This window comes from Camelus bactrianus, chromosome 13 (genome assembly GCF_048773025.1).
Source record: "Camelus bactrianus isolate YW-2024 breed Bactrian camel chromosome 13, ASM4877302v1, whole genome shotgun sequence".
NCBI lineage: Eukaryota > Metazoa > Chordata > Mammalia > Artiodactyla > Camelidae > Camelus > Camelus bactrianus.
This window is the reverse complement of record NC_133551.1, coordinates 41,149,359-41,162,194: the sequence shown is the minus strand read 5'-3', so window position 1 is coordinate 41,162,194 and position 12,836 is coordinate 41,149,359. Positions and strand designations below refer to the sequence as shown.

Below are 12,836 nucleotides of genomic sequence, written 5' to 3'. Positions count from 1 at the left end.
CTATCCTGGAGAATGTTTCATGTGCACTGGAAAAGAATGTGTATTCTGCTGCTTTCAGATGGAATGCTCTATATATATCAGTTAATTTCATCTGATCTAATGTGTCATTTAAGGCCAGTGTTTGTTTATTGATTTTCTGACTGGATGATCTGTCCATTGATGTGAGTGGGGTGTTAATTTCTTCTACTGTTACTGTGTTACTGATGAATTCTTTCTTTATGTCCATTAATATTTGCTTTATGTTTTTAGGTGCTCCTAATTGGGTGCATATATATTTAAAATTGTTATTTCTTATTCTTGGCTTGAACCCTTGATCATTGTGTAGTGTCTTTCTTTGTCTCCTGTAACAGTCTTTATTTTAAAGTCTATTTTGTCTGATACAAGTATTGCTACCTCAGCTTTCTTTTGATTTCTATGTGCATGGAATAACTTTTTCCATCCCCTCACTTTCAGTCAGTGTAGGTCTTTAGATCTGACATAAGTCTCTTGTAGGCAGCATATATACAGGTTTTGTTTTTGTATCCATTCAGCCACTCTGTGTCTTTGATTGGAGCATTTAGTCCATTTACATTTAAAGTAATTATTGATATGTATGTTCTTGTTATTTTGTTAATTGGTTTTTTTTTTGTAGGTCTTTTCCCCCCTTCTTTTGTTCTCTTCTCTTGTGATTGATGATGATCTTTAGTGCTATATTTGGATTCCTTTTTCATGTGTGTATCTTATGTGTGTATTATAGACTTTTGGTTTGTGGTTACCATGAGGTTTATATAATGCTATCTATCTATCCATGATTGTTGCTGATCTCTTCATTTCAAATGCATTTTAACAACCCTGCATTTGTACTCTCCTCCCATCACAATGACTGTTTTTGAGATCATATTTTATATCTAATTGTTTTAATGTATATCCCTTAACTGCTTGTTGTGGATAGAGACAATTTTACGGCTTTTCTCTTTTAACCTTCCTACTAGCTTTGTGTGTGGATGATTTCCTATCTTTAATGTATGTTTACCTTTACTAGTGAGCTTTTTCTTTCATAATTTTCATGTTTCTAGTTCTTTTTTGCTTAGAGAAGTTCCTTCGACATTTCTTGTAAAGCTGGCTTGGTGGTGTTGAACTCTTTTAGCTTTTGCTTGTCAATAAAGCTTTTGATCTCTCCATCAAATCTGAATGAGAGCCTTGCTGGGTAGAGTATTCTTTGTTGTAAGTTTTTCCCTTTAATCACTTTAAATATATCATGCCACTCCTTTCTGGCCTGCTAAGTTTCTGCTGAAAAATCAACTATAGGCTTATGGGAGCTCCCTTACATGTTATTTGTTGCTTTTTGCTTTTTAATATTCTCTCTTTAATTTTTGGCATTTTAATTATAGTTTATTTTGGTGTGTCCCTCTGGGTTAATCCTGGATGGGACTCCCTCTGCTTCCTGGACTTGGATGACTGTTTCCTTTCCCATATTAGGGAAGTTTTCAGCTATTATGTCTTCAGATATGTTCTTTGACCCTTTCTTTTTCTTTCTGGGATTCCTATAATGTGAATGTAAGTATGCTTGATGTTGTTCCAGAGGTCTCTTAAGCCATTCTCATTTCTTTTCATTTCTTTTTTTTTCTGTTCAGCACCAATGATTTCCACTACTCTGCCTTCCAGCTCACTGATCCGTTCCTCTGTATCATTTAGTCCACTGTTGCTTCCCTTTAGTGTACTTTTCCTTTCAGCTATTGTATTCTTTATCTCTGTTTGGTTGTTCTTTATGTTTCCTAACTCTTTGTTAACAACTTCTAACTTCTCTCTCTGTGCATCCATTCTTTTCTTGAGTTCTTTGATCATCTTTACAATCATTACTCTGAACTCTTCACTGGGTAGACTGCCTATCTCCACTTCACTTAGTTCTTCTAGGGGATCCTTTATTCAGAACATGTTCCTCTGTTGTCCCATTTGCCTAACTTGCTGTTTTTATTTCTATGTGTCTGGTAGGTTGGTTATGTTTCCCAACCTTGGAGAAGTGGCCTCCTGTAGGAGACATCCTTTGCATCCCAGCAGTGCACTCCCTTCTTGTCACCAGAGCCACATACTCCAGGGGTACCCACTATGCAGGCTGTGCAGGGTCCTTCTGTTTGGCAGCAGACTATGTAGGTGGTCTGGTAGGCTTGGTTAGCTCCCAGTACAGTTGGTTGCCAGACCCTGCCTTGCATGGAGGGTGTTGGCTGCTGCTTGGCGAGGCTGGATCATGAGGTTGCTGACTGCAGAACCCCAGGACACCCCAGGGCCAGTGCTGGCTCACTGGTAGGCAGAGTCAGGGTCTAGAAGACTCTGGGGCTGTTGCCAGCCCACAGGTGGGTGAAGCCAGGTCCTGAGGTTAGGGCCAGCCTATCAGGCAGAGAAGTGTCCTGGAGTCTGGTTGCAGGGCCCAGGGATCCCAGAACTGGTGTCAGGTTGCTGGGGGAAGGGGTTCCTGACACAGTTGGGTATAAAGTCCAGGGTGTCCTGAAGTTTTTGTTGGCCTGCTAATGGGCATGGCCCACCACCCACCTGGTCCCAGGGTTAAAGGTCTGGCCTGCTGTGGGAAGACTGGATCTGCAGACTGTGGGATTGTAGTTTTCTTGCACCTAATGTCTGCCCCCTGATGTGTGAGGCTGGTCCAGAGGCTAGAGCAGGCTTCATGGAGGACAGAATTGGGGCCCATGGAATTCTGGCACTGATGCCTGCCCACTGGTGTGTGCAGCTGGGCCCTAGGCTCTCTGGTGGACAGGGCTGCCCAGGGGCAGCTGTGGGCTCATAAGGTCTTTAGGCAGCCTGTCTTCTGATGAGTGAGGCTGTCCTTGCCAGTTAGTTGCTTGGTCTGAGATGGGGGTGGGGGTGGGCAGATCCCAGCACTGTTGCCTACAGGCTGGTGGGTAGGGCCAGCTCTTGGTGCTAAAGAGCTAGAAGGAGGATTCTATACTGGTATCCAACAGTACCAGCATCCATACAGTAGAAAGATCTCCCAAGAATGGCTGCTGCCAATATCTATGTCCCAGGATGAGCCACAGCTGCCCTCCACTTCTCCAGAAAATTCTCCAAAACCAGCAGATAGGTCTGGCCCAGGCTCCTACCAAATTACTGCTTTTGCCTAGGTTTTTTGTGTGTGCCCTTTAATAAGAGCTACTTCTCTATTTCCCCCAGTCTTATAGGAGTCCCAGAATCAAGCCCCTCTGGCCTTTAAGGCCAAATGCTCCCAGGCGTGTCTTCCCAGTGCAGGAACTCCTGTGGGAAGAACCTCTGCAATGTAATTATTCCCGTTTGTGGGCCGCCCACCTTGACTATATTGTGGGCCCACCCCTACTACCAGTTTCCGTGGTTCCTTCTTTATGTTTTTATAGATCGTTTCTGGTAGGTTTCAATCTTTTTCATGGATGATAGTTTTACAAAGTTGTGATTTTGGTGTACTCATGAGAGGAGGTTAACAGCAGGGTCCTTCTAACCCTGCCATCTTGGCCAATCTATCGATCGGTCAGGAACATCTTTGATATAGTTAATTACGTTACTTTTGGGGGTAATTTTGTTGCTGTTCCTATTGCAAATGGTATTTTTTCTTCATTGTGTGTTGCCAGTGTACTGAAATGCATTTGATTTCTGTTTATCAACCCTAAATCCCATGCCTGTTAGTGCTTTTGGAGTTGGTAATTTGGAAAAATCACAATCTGTGAAAAGTGAATTGTTTCTTCCTAGTCCTTTCACCTTCTTTCTTTTCAGTCTTATTGTGCTGGGGACAGGGGGAGCTCAAGCACAATGATGAAGGGAGTGATCCAGCTATCCTCATCTCACCCCAATCTTGAATGGAATACTTCAAATATTTCATTTGCTCTGAACCTCCTGTAGATATCCGTTGTGAGGTAAGGGTAGTTCCTTTCTATTCCTAGTTTGCTAAGGGTTTCTATGGTTTGTTGTTGAATACTTTTTCTACATTTATTGACATAACCTAGTTTTCCATCTGTTACTGATTATTTGGGTTCCTCTACCTCCTGAAAGATGAGAAAATAATTTACAATATAAAGAAAACTTGATCCTTTTAGTGCTTGTTTTTGTAACACACACTGGCTGGTATGGAGACTAAAACCCAGAAAGGCTGCTTACCCAGCCTCATGGCCCCTCGTTTGCTTTCAGGCTGGGCAGTGGACCATTCCCAGCAGGTGGGGGTTGGCAGAGCTGCTGGCCGAGGGAGGCCAAAGAGGCCTGGCTGTCAGGTGCAGAAAGCACAGGCCAAGGGGCCAGGAACACAGGGAACCCAGAAGACATGTGACTTAGCTGCCAGACTGCAGAGGGGACAAGGTAGGCACCTCTTCCCCATCCCTGGACATGTCCAGCTTTACCTGCAATCTGAGGGTCCCCTTCCTGGAGCCCCACAACAAACCTTAAAGCAGGTAGACCGTTCCCAGTGGGCCATTCAGAAAATGAAGAGAGTAATTTTTACTTCCAAAGAATTCCAGACTCCAGCAAAACACTGGAGGAACAAGATCTCCTGTAACAGGTTTTCCACATGGTGGAGTCACTGGTGTGAAGACATGGCTTGCCCTCATGACTAACTGTGCACTAAACAACTCTGTCCACTGTGTAGGGGGATCTTAAGACCCAGGGAACTAGGCCCATGAGACACAGAGGCCACTGTCTTCACATCTCTACAGGGCTGTCCAGGGGCAGAACACGGAAGTGTGACCACAGAGGGGACAAACCAGGACCATCAGGAGGAGCTACAGGGAGCACAGAGACTGATCTGGCACAAGGAAGAATTTTCATAGGGATTCTCCTAACAGTAGAGGATTGCCCCCACCACAACAAGTGAGCAAAGACCTGATGTGCATCTGGCAGGGATTGTATAGATTAATACCAGGACAGAACTGCTGACCTCCAAAGTCCCTTCTAGCCCTGGAGTATGAAGTGACACCAGCTAACAGAGATGCCTGGGATTACGTGAGAGCCAAGATGGTCAATGCGACCTTTTGGCTCAGGACTACGGGCTCATGGCATCGTCCCAGGCTCAGCTGCCCTTTGTACCAATGGCCTTGACACCCTTGGTCCCCTGGGTTGGCCTGTGCACTCAAGTGCTGGAGAGCCCTTAGGGGCTTTGTGCTCCTGCATACTTTGCAAATTAGATCAGGCTAAGATCCTGTATTGTGGGAAGGTGCCACGAAGCCGTCAGAGACCTCCAACATGCATTCTAACTTGTGAAGGGGGTGGCTGTTCAGGCACCAGTGTAGCACAAACAGGAGCTTTATTGGTAGGGATCGGGAAGCTGTGGCAGAGCCCAGCCTGCAGGCTGTGAGGGCCTGGACAGCTGCCAGGGGATAAGGGTTGAAGGGACCAGCCTCTGCTACTTGGGGCACATTGTCCCTTTTCAGTTCCTAGAGGCAAGTGTATGGGAGGAGGGTTCAGCACTTCACAAACTGGTGGGTGACTTCGTAGATTCCCACAGACTCCTGAGCCTTTTCGTCATAGTCAGTCCAGTCCTATGGGGGAAAAAAAAACGTTAGCCTCAAGAGGCAGCCTGGGACAGCACAGAGAGTGGGGAACTGGGACTGTTAAGGCCCAGCTCAGGCTCTGACTCAGACTTCACGAGCATGTCTGACCCAGGGCAGAGCCAGACTGCACAGGCCTAAATTCCTGTTCTTCTAGCTTTCTGATTTTGGGCAAGTCACTAATTTCTCTGAGCCTCAGTCTGTCCTCTATTTAAAAAAAAAAAAAAGGGACAACAATACGTTTTATGTTGAATATTGAAAGAATCAAATGAAGTAACACATGTAAGAGTACTCAGCAAAGTGCCAGGCGCCTATGAGAGCTCAGTAAAGCCAGTTAGGTTACTCCTAGGTGCTATGCAAATCAAATGTTTTTATCCTTCCTTCCTTTGAGGCCTGACCACAGCTTTCCTTATCTGCAAGGCAGTAACATGTCCAGGAGTACAGTAGATTCTTGTTATTCACGGTAGTTTTGTTCTACAAAGTCCCCACAAACACTGAATCAGTGAACACTGCTCCCGGAGAAATATAGGGTTAGGTTCCTGGGAGCATCTGATCATACTTTCTTCAACTGATCAATACATAACTTTGTTTCATGTATGTTTCTGTTTAAAAACACCTTATTTAATACATGCATTGATTCATTAATACTAAATTCATGGCCAACAGTACTGTATCTTATGCCTAAACAATGCTCATCGAATATATATTTTCTCTATAAGGCAAGTCCTGGCCTTCCTGCGTGGGGACGCTACGTAGCACTTCAGCACTACACCTGGGGTTATCTTGGACGCCAAAACCACCAACAAAAGGCACAGAAGTGCAGAGTCAGCTTCCCACTGAAGAGCCTTGTTCACCTAAAAGGCAATTTCCACCAGGTACCCTATAGATCCCTGTAAGGCCCCCAAGTCCCCTACCTTCTCCTGCAGATTAATGTCACTGAAGACTGTCCCCGATTCCACACCCTCGGCAGCAAACCCGGCCTGCAGGTGACAGGAAGGCAGCAGTTAATCTGAGGGAAAGGAGGGTCTGGCATGCCAGACCTGGCCAGGGAACTGGTCCTTCTCACAACACCTGTGGGATGGGGGACAGAGACGCAGTGTGGGCCGCTGTTCTGGAATAATGACTTGAGCTTCCAGGACCCGGCAGGCTGAGCTGCCCTGAGGCTAGAGTGGTTTCTCCAAATTAGAACCCTGGACTAGAAGGCAGGAGATGCAGGGTAAATCCTTCTACTACCCTTGATTTTCTGAATGACCCTGGGCATGTCACCTCCCACTCTGGATCTCAGTTTTCTTACTTATGAAATGGGGCTGACAATACTGTCTCCTCTGCCTACCTCACAGAGCTGCGAGGTGAAAACGCTACACAAATAAAGTGGCACGAGGGCAGGAGCACTGGCTCTGCAGTCAGACAGACAGAATTGGATTCAAATTACAGCTCCCCACTTACTAACTGTGTTACCCTAGGCAAGGTGCAAAATCTCTAAAGTTCTTTCCTCATCTGAAAAATAGGATGAATAACTAACTTCACAGGCATACTGTGAGTATAAGTGAGGTAACGTTTAAAGTAACGAGCCTGGTGCCAAACATATGTTAAATGCTTAAAAAATAATAATTATTCTTAGAAAGGAGAACTATTAGTCTGTGGTCTATGAAGGAAGCAAAGTTCTGCTGTCACTTCGTATATGCCCTCCCCAATAACACAGGTTCCCCAGGAAGACACACACCTGGGGCTGGAAATCAACCGGTTCAAGTCCTCGGCACTCAAACTCTACTATCGTCTTGAATTTCTCATTGTCTTCAGCCTAGAAAGGAAATGTGTTGAGGAGGTAGGCCCAACCAGGCCGTCAGGGTGATCCCAATGCCCCTGCAAGCCCAGAATGGGACTCAGGAGCAACTCATCCCCTTCTGGAAGAAACCTGCCTTGGCACCTGCTCACCACGAGACATGGATGCTGGAGAATAGAGTGTGGGCTCTAGGGTCGGGATGCCTGGATGTGACCTCAGACAGAGTTCTGTCGCTCTTCCTCCCTGGGCCTAAGATCGTCAAACAGAGCTGAGGAAGCTCTGTTTCCTACAGGTTTATTGTGAGAATCTGAACTAGGTGTAAAGGACCCGACACTATGCTCAATGAATGGTAGATAAAATTACCATTATGTAACTTTAACATTAAGCTACAAAGATCATCCAAAGGGTCCCAGGACACTTAGCTGTGGCCTTTGGCTAACCATCTGCCAGGCTGTCAAGGCAGGGGCTGACTTAAAGCCTTTGAAATGGGATTTGTTCATGGAGGGTGCTCACCTCTGAGCAGGGTGGTACAGCTAGGAAATTCACACCTGCCTGAGCCCTGGGCCCAGAGATGCCAAGGACCGCACCCACACTTTCATTCCCCTTCTGTCATGCTTCCTGCATACCAACCATGCGCCTGGCTGGGGTGGGGGCACTTCTCTGTTGGTCCTGGTTTGCTTTCTGTTTGCTAGTCTATCTCTACAGTAGATTATGATTTCCTTGAGGGCAAGTCCTTATGTGATTTCTCCCTTTAACTTCAGGACAAAGCTGAGGATTTGGCATAAATCAGACATTTTTCAAAAATACCATATAAGGAATGGATGAATACAAGTAACTGCCTTTCTTTAAACACACAGACCCAAAGCATACACTCCCTCCCTCACCTCTGGACTAATCTATTATGCTGTAACATATAAATACCTAATAACATCAACAATATCAAGGATGGCATGCACCATTCAAAGCACTGTCCCACCCATGGTTTCAGAGAAGGCTTACTAGTCCCCCAAGACATAGATAAGGTGAGTGCTTCCAGTGTTGGAGCCTGAGTGGCCAGGTTGGGTCAGAAGTCCCTCGAGCTCCCACCGCCCAGCAATTATAAGAAGGCACTACTATAGCCTGTTTATGAGTCCTTTTCCTACCCAATCACTCAGTCAGTGTAAGGTGAATAAATGACTGATAGAGTGAATGAATGAAAAAGTACTTGATATAAGTCAGTCCCATGGCAGGTCGGTCTGGTGCAAATATAATTCTAGAACCCAGGCTTCCTAGATCCCAGCCTCGATCTAATCCCACCGTGCCTGCCACTGCAGCCGGAAACTTACATTGTAAGATTTGATGGTGCTGCTCAAAATGTCTGAAAGGTAAAAGAGAAGACAAAGTTGATTTGGGTTCATACCCTGGCCCCATCCAGGTGCCCAAGTGTGGCTCTGGGTAAGAAAGAGTCTGCCGCAGAAGCTTGAGTACCTCAGGTCTGGGTCTACCATAGGTAACATGAGCCTGCTTTTGCTCTGATACCAGGAAGCTGTGGGGCAGCCTGGCAGAGCCCAGTATCCATGGCCTACCTACCGATGGAGTTTTCCCTTGAACACAGCTTGCACTTCTGGATCATAGAGGCGCTGCCACGGCCTCCCTTCAGTGCCACGCTATCCTGGCAAGGAGTAAACAGGACCTCTAGTCACATGTCAGTTACATACAAGGATCCTCAGGAGACCCAATCCTACCACCTATTATCCAGTTGAAGAGACCAAGACCTAGAGAGGGGTGAGCAACTTGCTAGGATAAGAATCCTAGGGAGGCTTCTTGAGGCTGAGGAAAGGACATCCCCTTGATTGTGAATTCTGCCTCACTTCCCAGTGTTGAACACACCAATGCTTGCCCTCCCAAACCACAAAAAGCAAGGGGCAGAGATCAGAGAGGTTAGGGCCACAAATCCCTCCCCAGAAGCATGTGTGTGTTTGGGTGTGGGTATAGTGGTGGGGAGAGCAATTACCATCAGCCGAATATATTGCCACTTCTCAGAAATCTCGCCACAGTTGCCACATTTCATCTTAGGGGAGGAAAAGCAGTATTAGTAAAGTAGTTGGCTCAGTTGGGCAGATGCCGAGGGAAGGGTAAGAACAGTGTGAGGTGGGCAAGCTTATAACCTTGTCAACCAGCTCTTACCTCATCCTTACAACCAGCTCTTACATCCACTAAGGACATAACCAGACTTATCTTTGGGCAAAGAACAGGTCAAAATGTTTCTTACATTGGCGTGCTCGCCCTCCTGTAAGAAGTGCCCAGTCTGGCTAGGGGTTCAATGCTCATGCAGTACAGAAATGGCCTCAAAGCCCCCCATCCCTGTTGGGTTAGGAGCTTCCTCTCTGTTCTCACAGGCCCTGTAGGTTTGCTGTGAAAGTATTTATCACTCTGTTGCTACTCTATTTCTTTGTCTTCTTCTCTAGACTGGGCTTTTTTAAGCCAAATAATATCAATTCCTCAAAAAAGCCCAGGCACTCGGGCTTCAAAATATTTGGCAATAAAGGTGGGCAGAAGGCTTCCTAAAAAAGATAAGGCTTTTGTCAGGTACTGAATGCTGGGATTTAGACTAAAAGGAAAACAGAGAAGCTCTGGGATCTGGGAGAGTGAAGGGCCTCAAACTGCTCTGTTACAATGAGGACCTCTGTAGACCATGCCACCAGCATACCAGATGTGAAAGAAAAACACTGCCTGCCATATCAGCAAACAAAGGCTGCTGCAGCCATCAAGCCAACAGCCACTACCACCGCCCCAGCAGTGAGCCCAAGGGAACTGAGGATGGAGACAAATAGGCTGTCTGGTGCCAAGCCCTCAGGCACTGCAGCCGCCCTCAACCGTGGGTGGAATCAGGATGGGAAAGAACAAGACACTGGCTCTAGATAGCTAAGGTGCATATCAAAGGAATGATTTCAGTGAGCCCACATAAGACAAGTCACTATAAACCTCCTAGAAGAAAACATAGGCAAAACATTCTGACATAAATCTTAGCAATGTTCTCCTAGGGCAACCTACCCAGGCAATAGAAATAAAAGCAAAAATAAACAAATGGGACCTAACTAAACTTACAAGCTTTTGCACAGCAAAGAAAACTATAAATGAAACAAAAAGACAACCTACGGGATGGAAGAAAATATTTGTAAAATGATGCAACTGACAAAGCTTAATTTCCAGAATATACAAACAGCTCACACAACTCAACAACAAAAAAACCAACAACCCGATCAATAAATAGGCAGAAGACCTAAACAAGCGTTTCTCTGATGAAGACTTACAAATGGTCAATAGGCATATGAAAAAATGCTCAATAACACTAATTACAAGAGAAACGCAAATCAAAAACTTCAATGAGGTATCACCTCGCACCAGTCAGAATGGCCATCACTAAAAAGTCCACAAATGATGAATGCTGGAGAGTGTGGGGACAAAAGGGAACCCTCCTACACAGCTGGTGAAAATGTAGTGTGGTGCAGCCATTATGGAGGACAGTATGGAGATTCCTTAAAAAACTAAAATAGCCTTACTCTATGATCCAGCAATCCCACTCCGGGGCATACATCCAGAGGAAACGCTAATTCAAAAAGACACATGCACCGTAATGTTCATAGCAGCACGATTTACAATAGTCAATACATGGAAGCAACCTAACTGTCCATCAACAGACGACTGGATAAATGGAGTACTACTCAGCCATAAAAAAGAATAAAATAATGCCATTTACAGCAACATGGATGGACATGGAGACTGTCATACTAAGTGAAGTAAGCCAGAAAGAGAAAGAAAAATACCATATCACTTATATGTGGAATCTAAAAAAAATGACACAAATGAACTTACAAAATAGAAAAAGACTTACAGAAATAGAAAACAAACTTATGGTTACCAGAGGGTAAGTGGAGGGGTGGAGGGATAAATTGTGAGTTTGGGATTTGCAGATACTAACTACTATATATAAAATAAGCAAACAATAAGTTTCTACTGTACCGCACAGGGAACTATATTTATATCTTGTAATAGCCTCTAATGAAAAAGAACATAAAAAAGAATATGTGTATGTATAACTGAATCACTGTGCTGTATACCAGAAATTAACACATTGTAAACTGACTATACTTCAATAAAAATAAATATAACAAAAGAAAAAGAAAAAAACCAATAAGCCCAGACTCTTGCATCTTCCTATACATAGAAAAGCACTAAATTCATTATCTTGAGATATCTGTTTTTCCTTAAGTAACAGTAAACCTTTGATGTTCCAACTATCTGGTCTTTGTTGCAAAACTCCTACATATCCTGGCTCCTCCTTTACCTCGTGGGAGTAGTCCCTCAGAGCTATTTGAGAAGCTGCCTCCCTGGCTTGAAATCCTCAGAAAGTCCACCGAATAAAACAATTCTCAACTTGAAGGTTGTGTATTTTCTTCAATGGACACAGATTTCCAATACTGGATGGGGAAGTAAGGGTGGAGCCATGTACACAATTAAACCACCTCACAATAATAAAACCTAATCAACAAGTAAAAAAGAAGGTGAAATTATTTTTACTAAATAATCACAAGATCTCTTTCAAGTTGCCTCTCCTATAGTGTGTTTACATATCATGAAATATTTAACGGAGGGAAAAATTACAAAAGGAATCCCAAGACACTGCCAGTTAAGAACTAGCCAACAAGCTTAATAAAGCAAACATAAAATTCTACCCAGAAGAAAAGAGAACATTTAATAATCAAACACATCTGGTCCTGCAGGAGAGAAACCTCCCCTTCACTACTGAGATCAGGATGGGAAAACCTCACCGGGCCCGCCCCCACCCGGAGCCTCCAAGCGTCTACAGCTTAGACGTCTAGAGCCCCGCCCCTCCAGCCTTACCCTCAGGTACCACCGGAAGTCCTCGCCCACCGGCCGGAGGTTGGTGACATTCTCCAGCGTGGCTTTGAGCTGCAGCGCGATTTTCTGAGGAGGAATGCCAGGGCGACTGCATCAAACAGCGCCTGCGCAGCCCCAGGCCTAGCCCCTGCCCCGCCCCTACCCTCCCCTTTCGAGCTCTGCCTCCCCGCTACTTCTCAGCGCGAGCCCACTCCCCTAATTTCCTCCTGGCGCGAGCCCCTGCCTGCCTTCCAGGTCCTCGCCACCTCCCAGCCCCTGCCTTGGAGGCGGTTCGCCACTGCCTTACCCCCATAGTGGCCCGGGCCGGCGGCGTTGTCTGTGGCCGCTGCTTTCCGGCCTGTCGTAAACGGCGGGCGCCGCCTGCGCACCCTCGGTGCGGGTTCGGGGCGGAGTTTGGGGTGGGGGGTCTCCGCGAGCCGTTCCCTCTCCCGCGCACCTGGCTTTTTGTTTTGGGCAAAGTGAACCTGTGGAGGTCGCGGGGTCCGCAATTACTCGATGCTCAGACCCGCGGAAGGCTGCCCCCAGCAATCGGTAATTCCAGATACTGAACACCGATCTCGTGCCAGCACTAAGCTAGTCTGAGGGATACCTCAGCGAAGAAGACAGTCCCTGCCGGAAACCTCTGCCAGGGCTTCTTCCTGCCTTTCAGTTCTTTCCTGGCC

General features: G+C 45.8%; 1 protein-coding gene across 1 annotated transcript; it reads right to left on the bottom strand.

The window, feature by feature from the left end:
• Positions 1–5,226: 5,226 nt before the first annotated feature.
• On the bottom strand, positions 5,227–12,595 carry CZIB (CXXC motif containing zinc binding protein). Its single transcript, XM_010951775.3, has 8 exons — positions 12,461–12,595; positions 12,157–12,240; positions 9,266–9,322; positions 8,842–8,923; positions 8,598–8,629; positions 7,213–7,290; positions 6,404–6,469; positions 5,227–5,480 (listed from the first exon to the last, which is right to left on the bottom strand). The coding sequence occupies exons 1-8, from the start codon at positions 12,464–12,466 to the stop codon at positions 5,403–5,405; spliced, it is 483 nt and encodes a 160-aa protein (XP_010950077.1). The 5' UTR covers positions 12,467–12,595; the 3' UTR covers positions 5,227–5,402.
• Positions 12,596–12,836: the final 241 nt, after the last annotated feature.

Bases quoted from the DNA above. Each gene is read 5' to 3' on its own strand.
- CZIB (XM_010951775.3), bottom strand. The intron at 9,323-12,156 runs GTAAGGCTGGAG...TCCTCCCCTAAG, and splicing joins ACTTCCGGTGGTACCTGAGG to ATGAAATGTGGCAACTGTGG. The intron at 8,924-9,265 runs GTAATTGCTCTC...ACTCCTTGCCAG, and splicing joins GGCAATATATTCGGCTGATG to GATAGCGTGGCACTGAAGGG.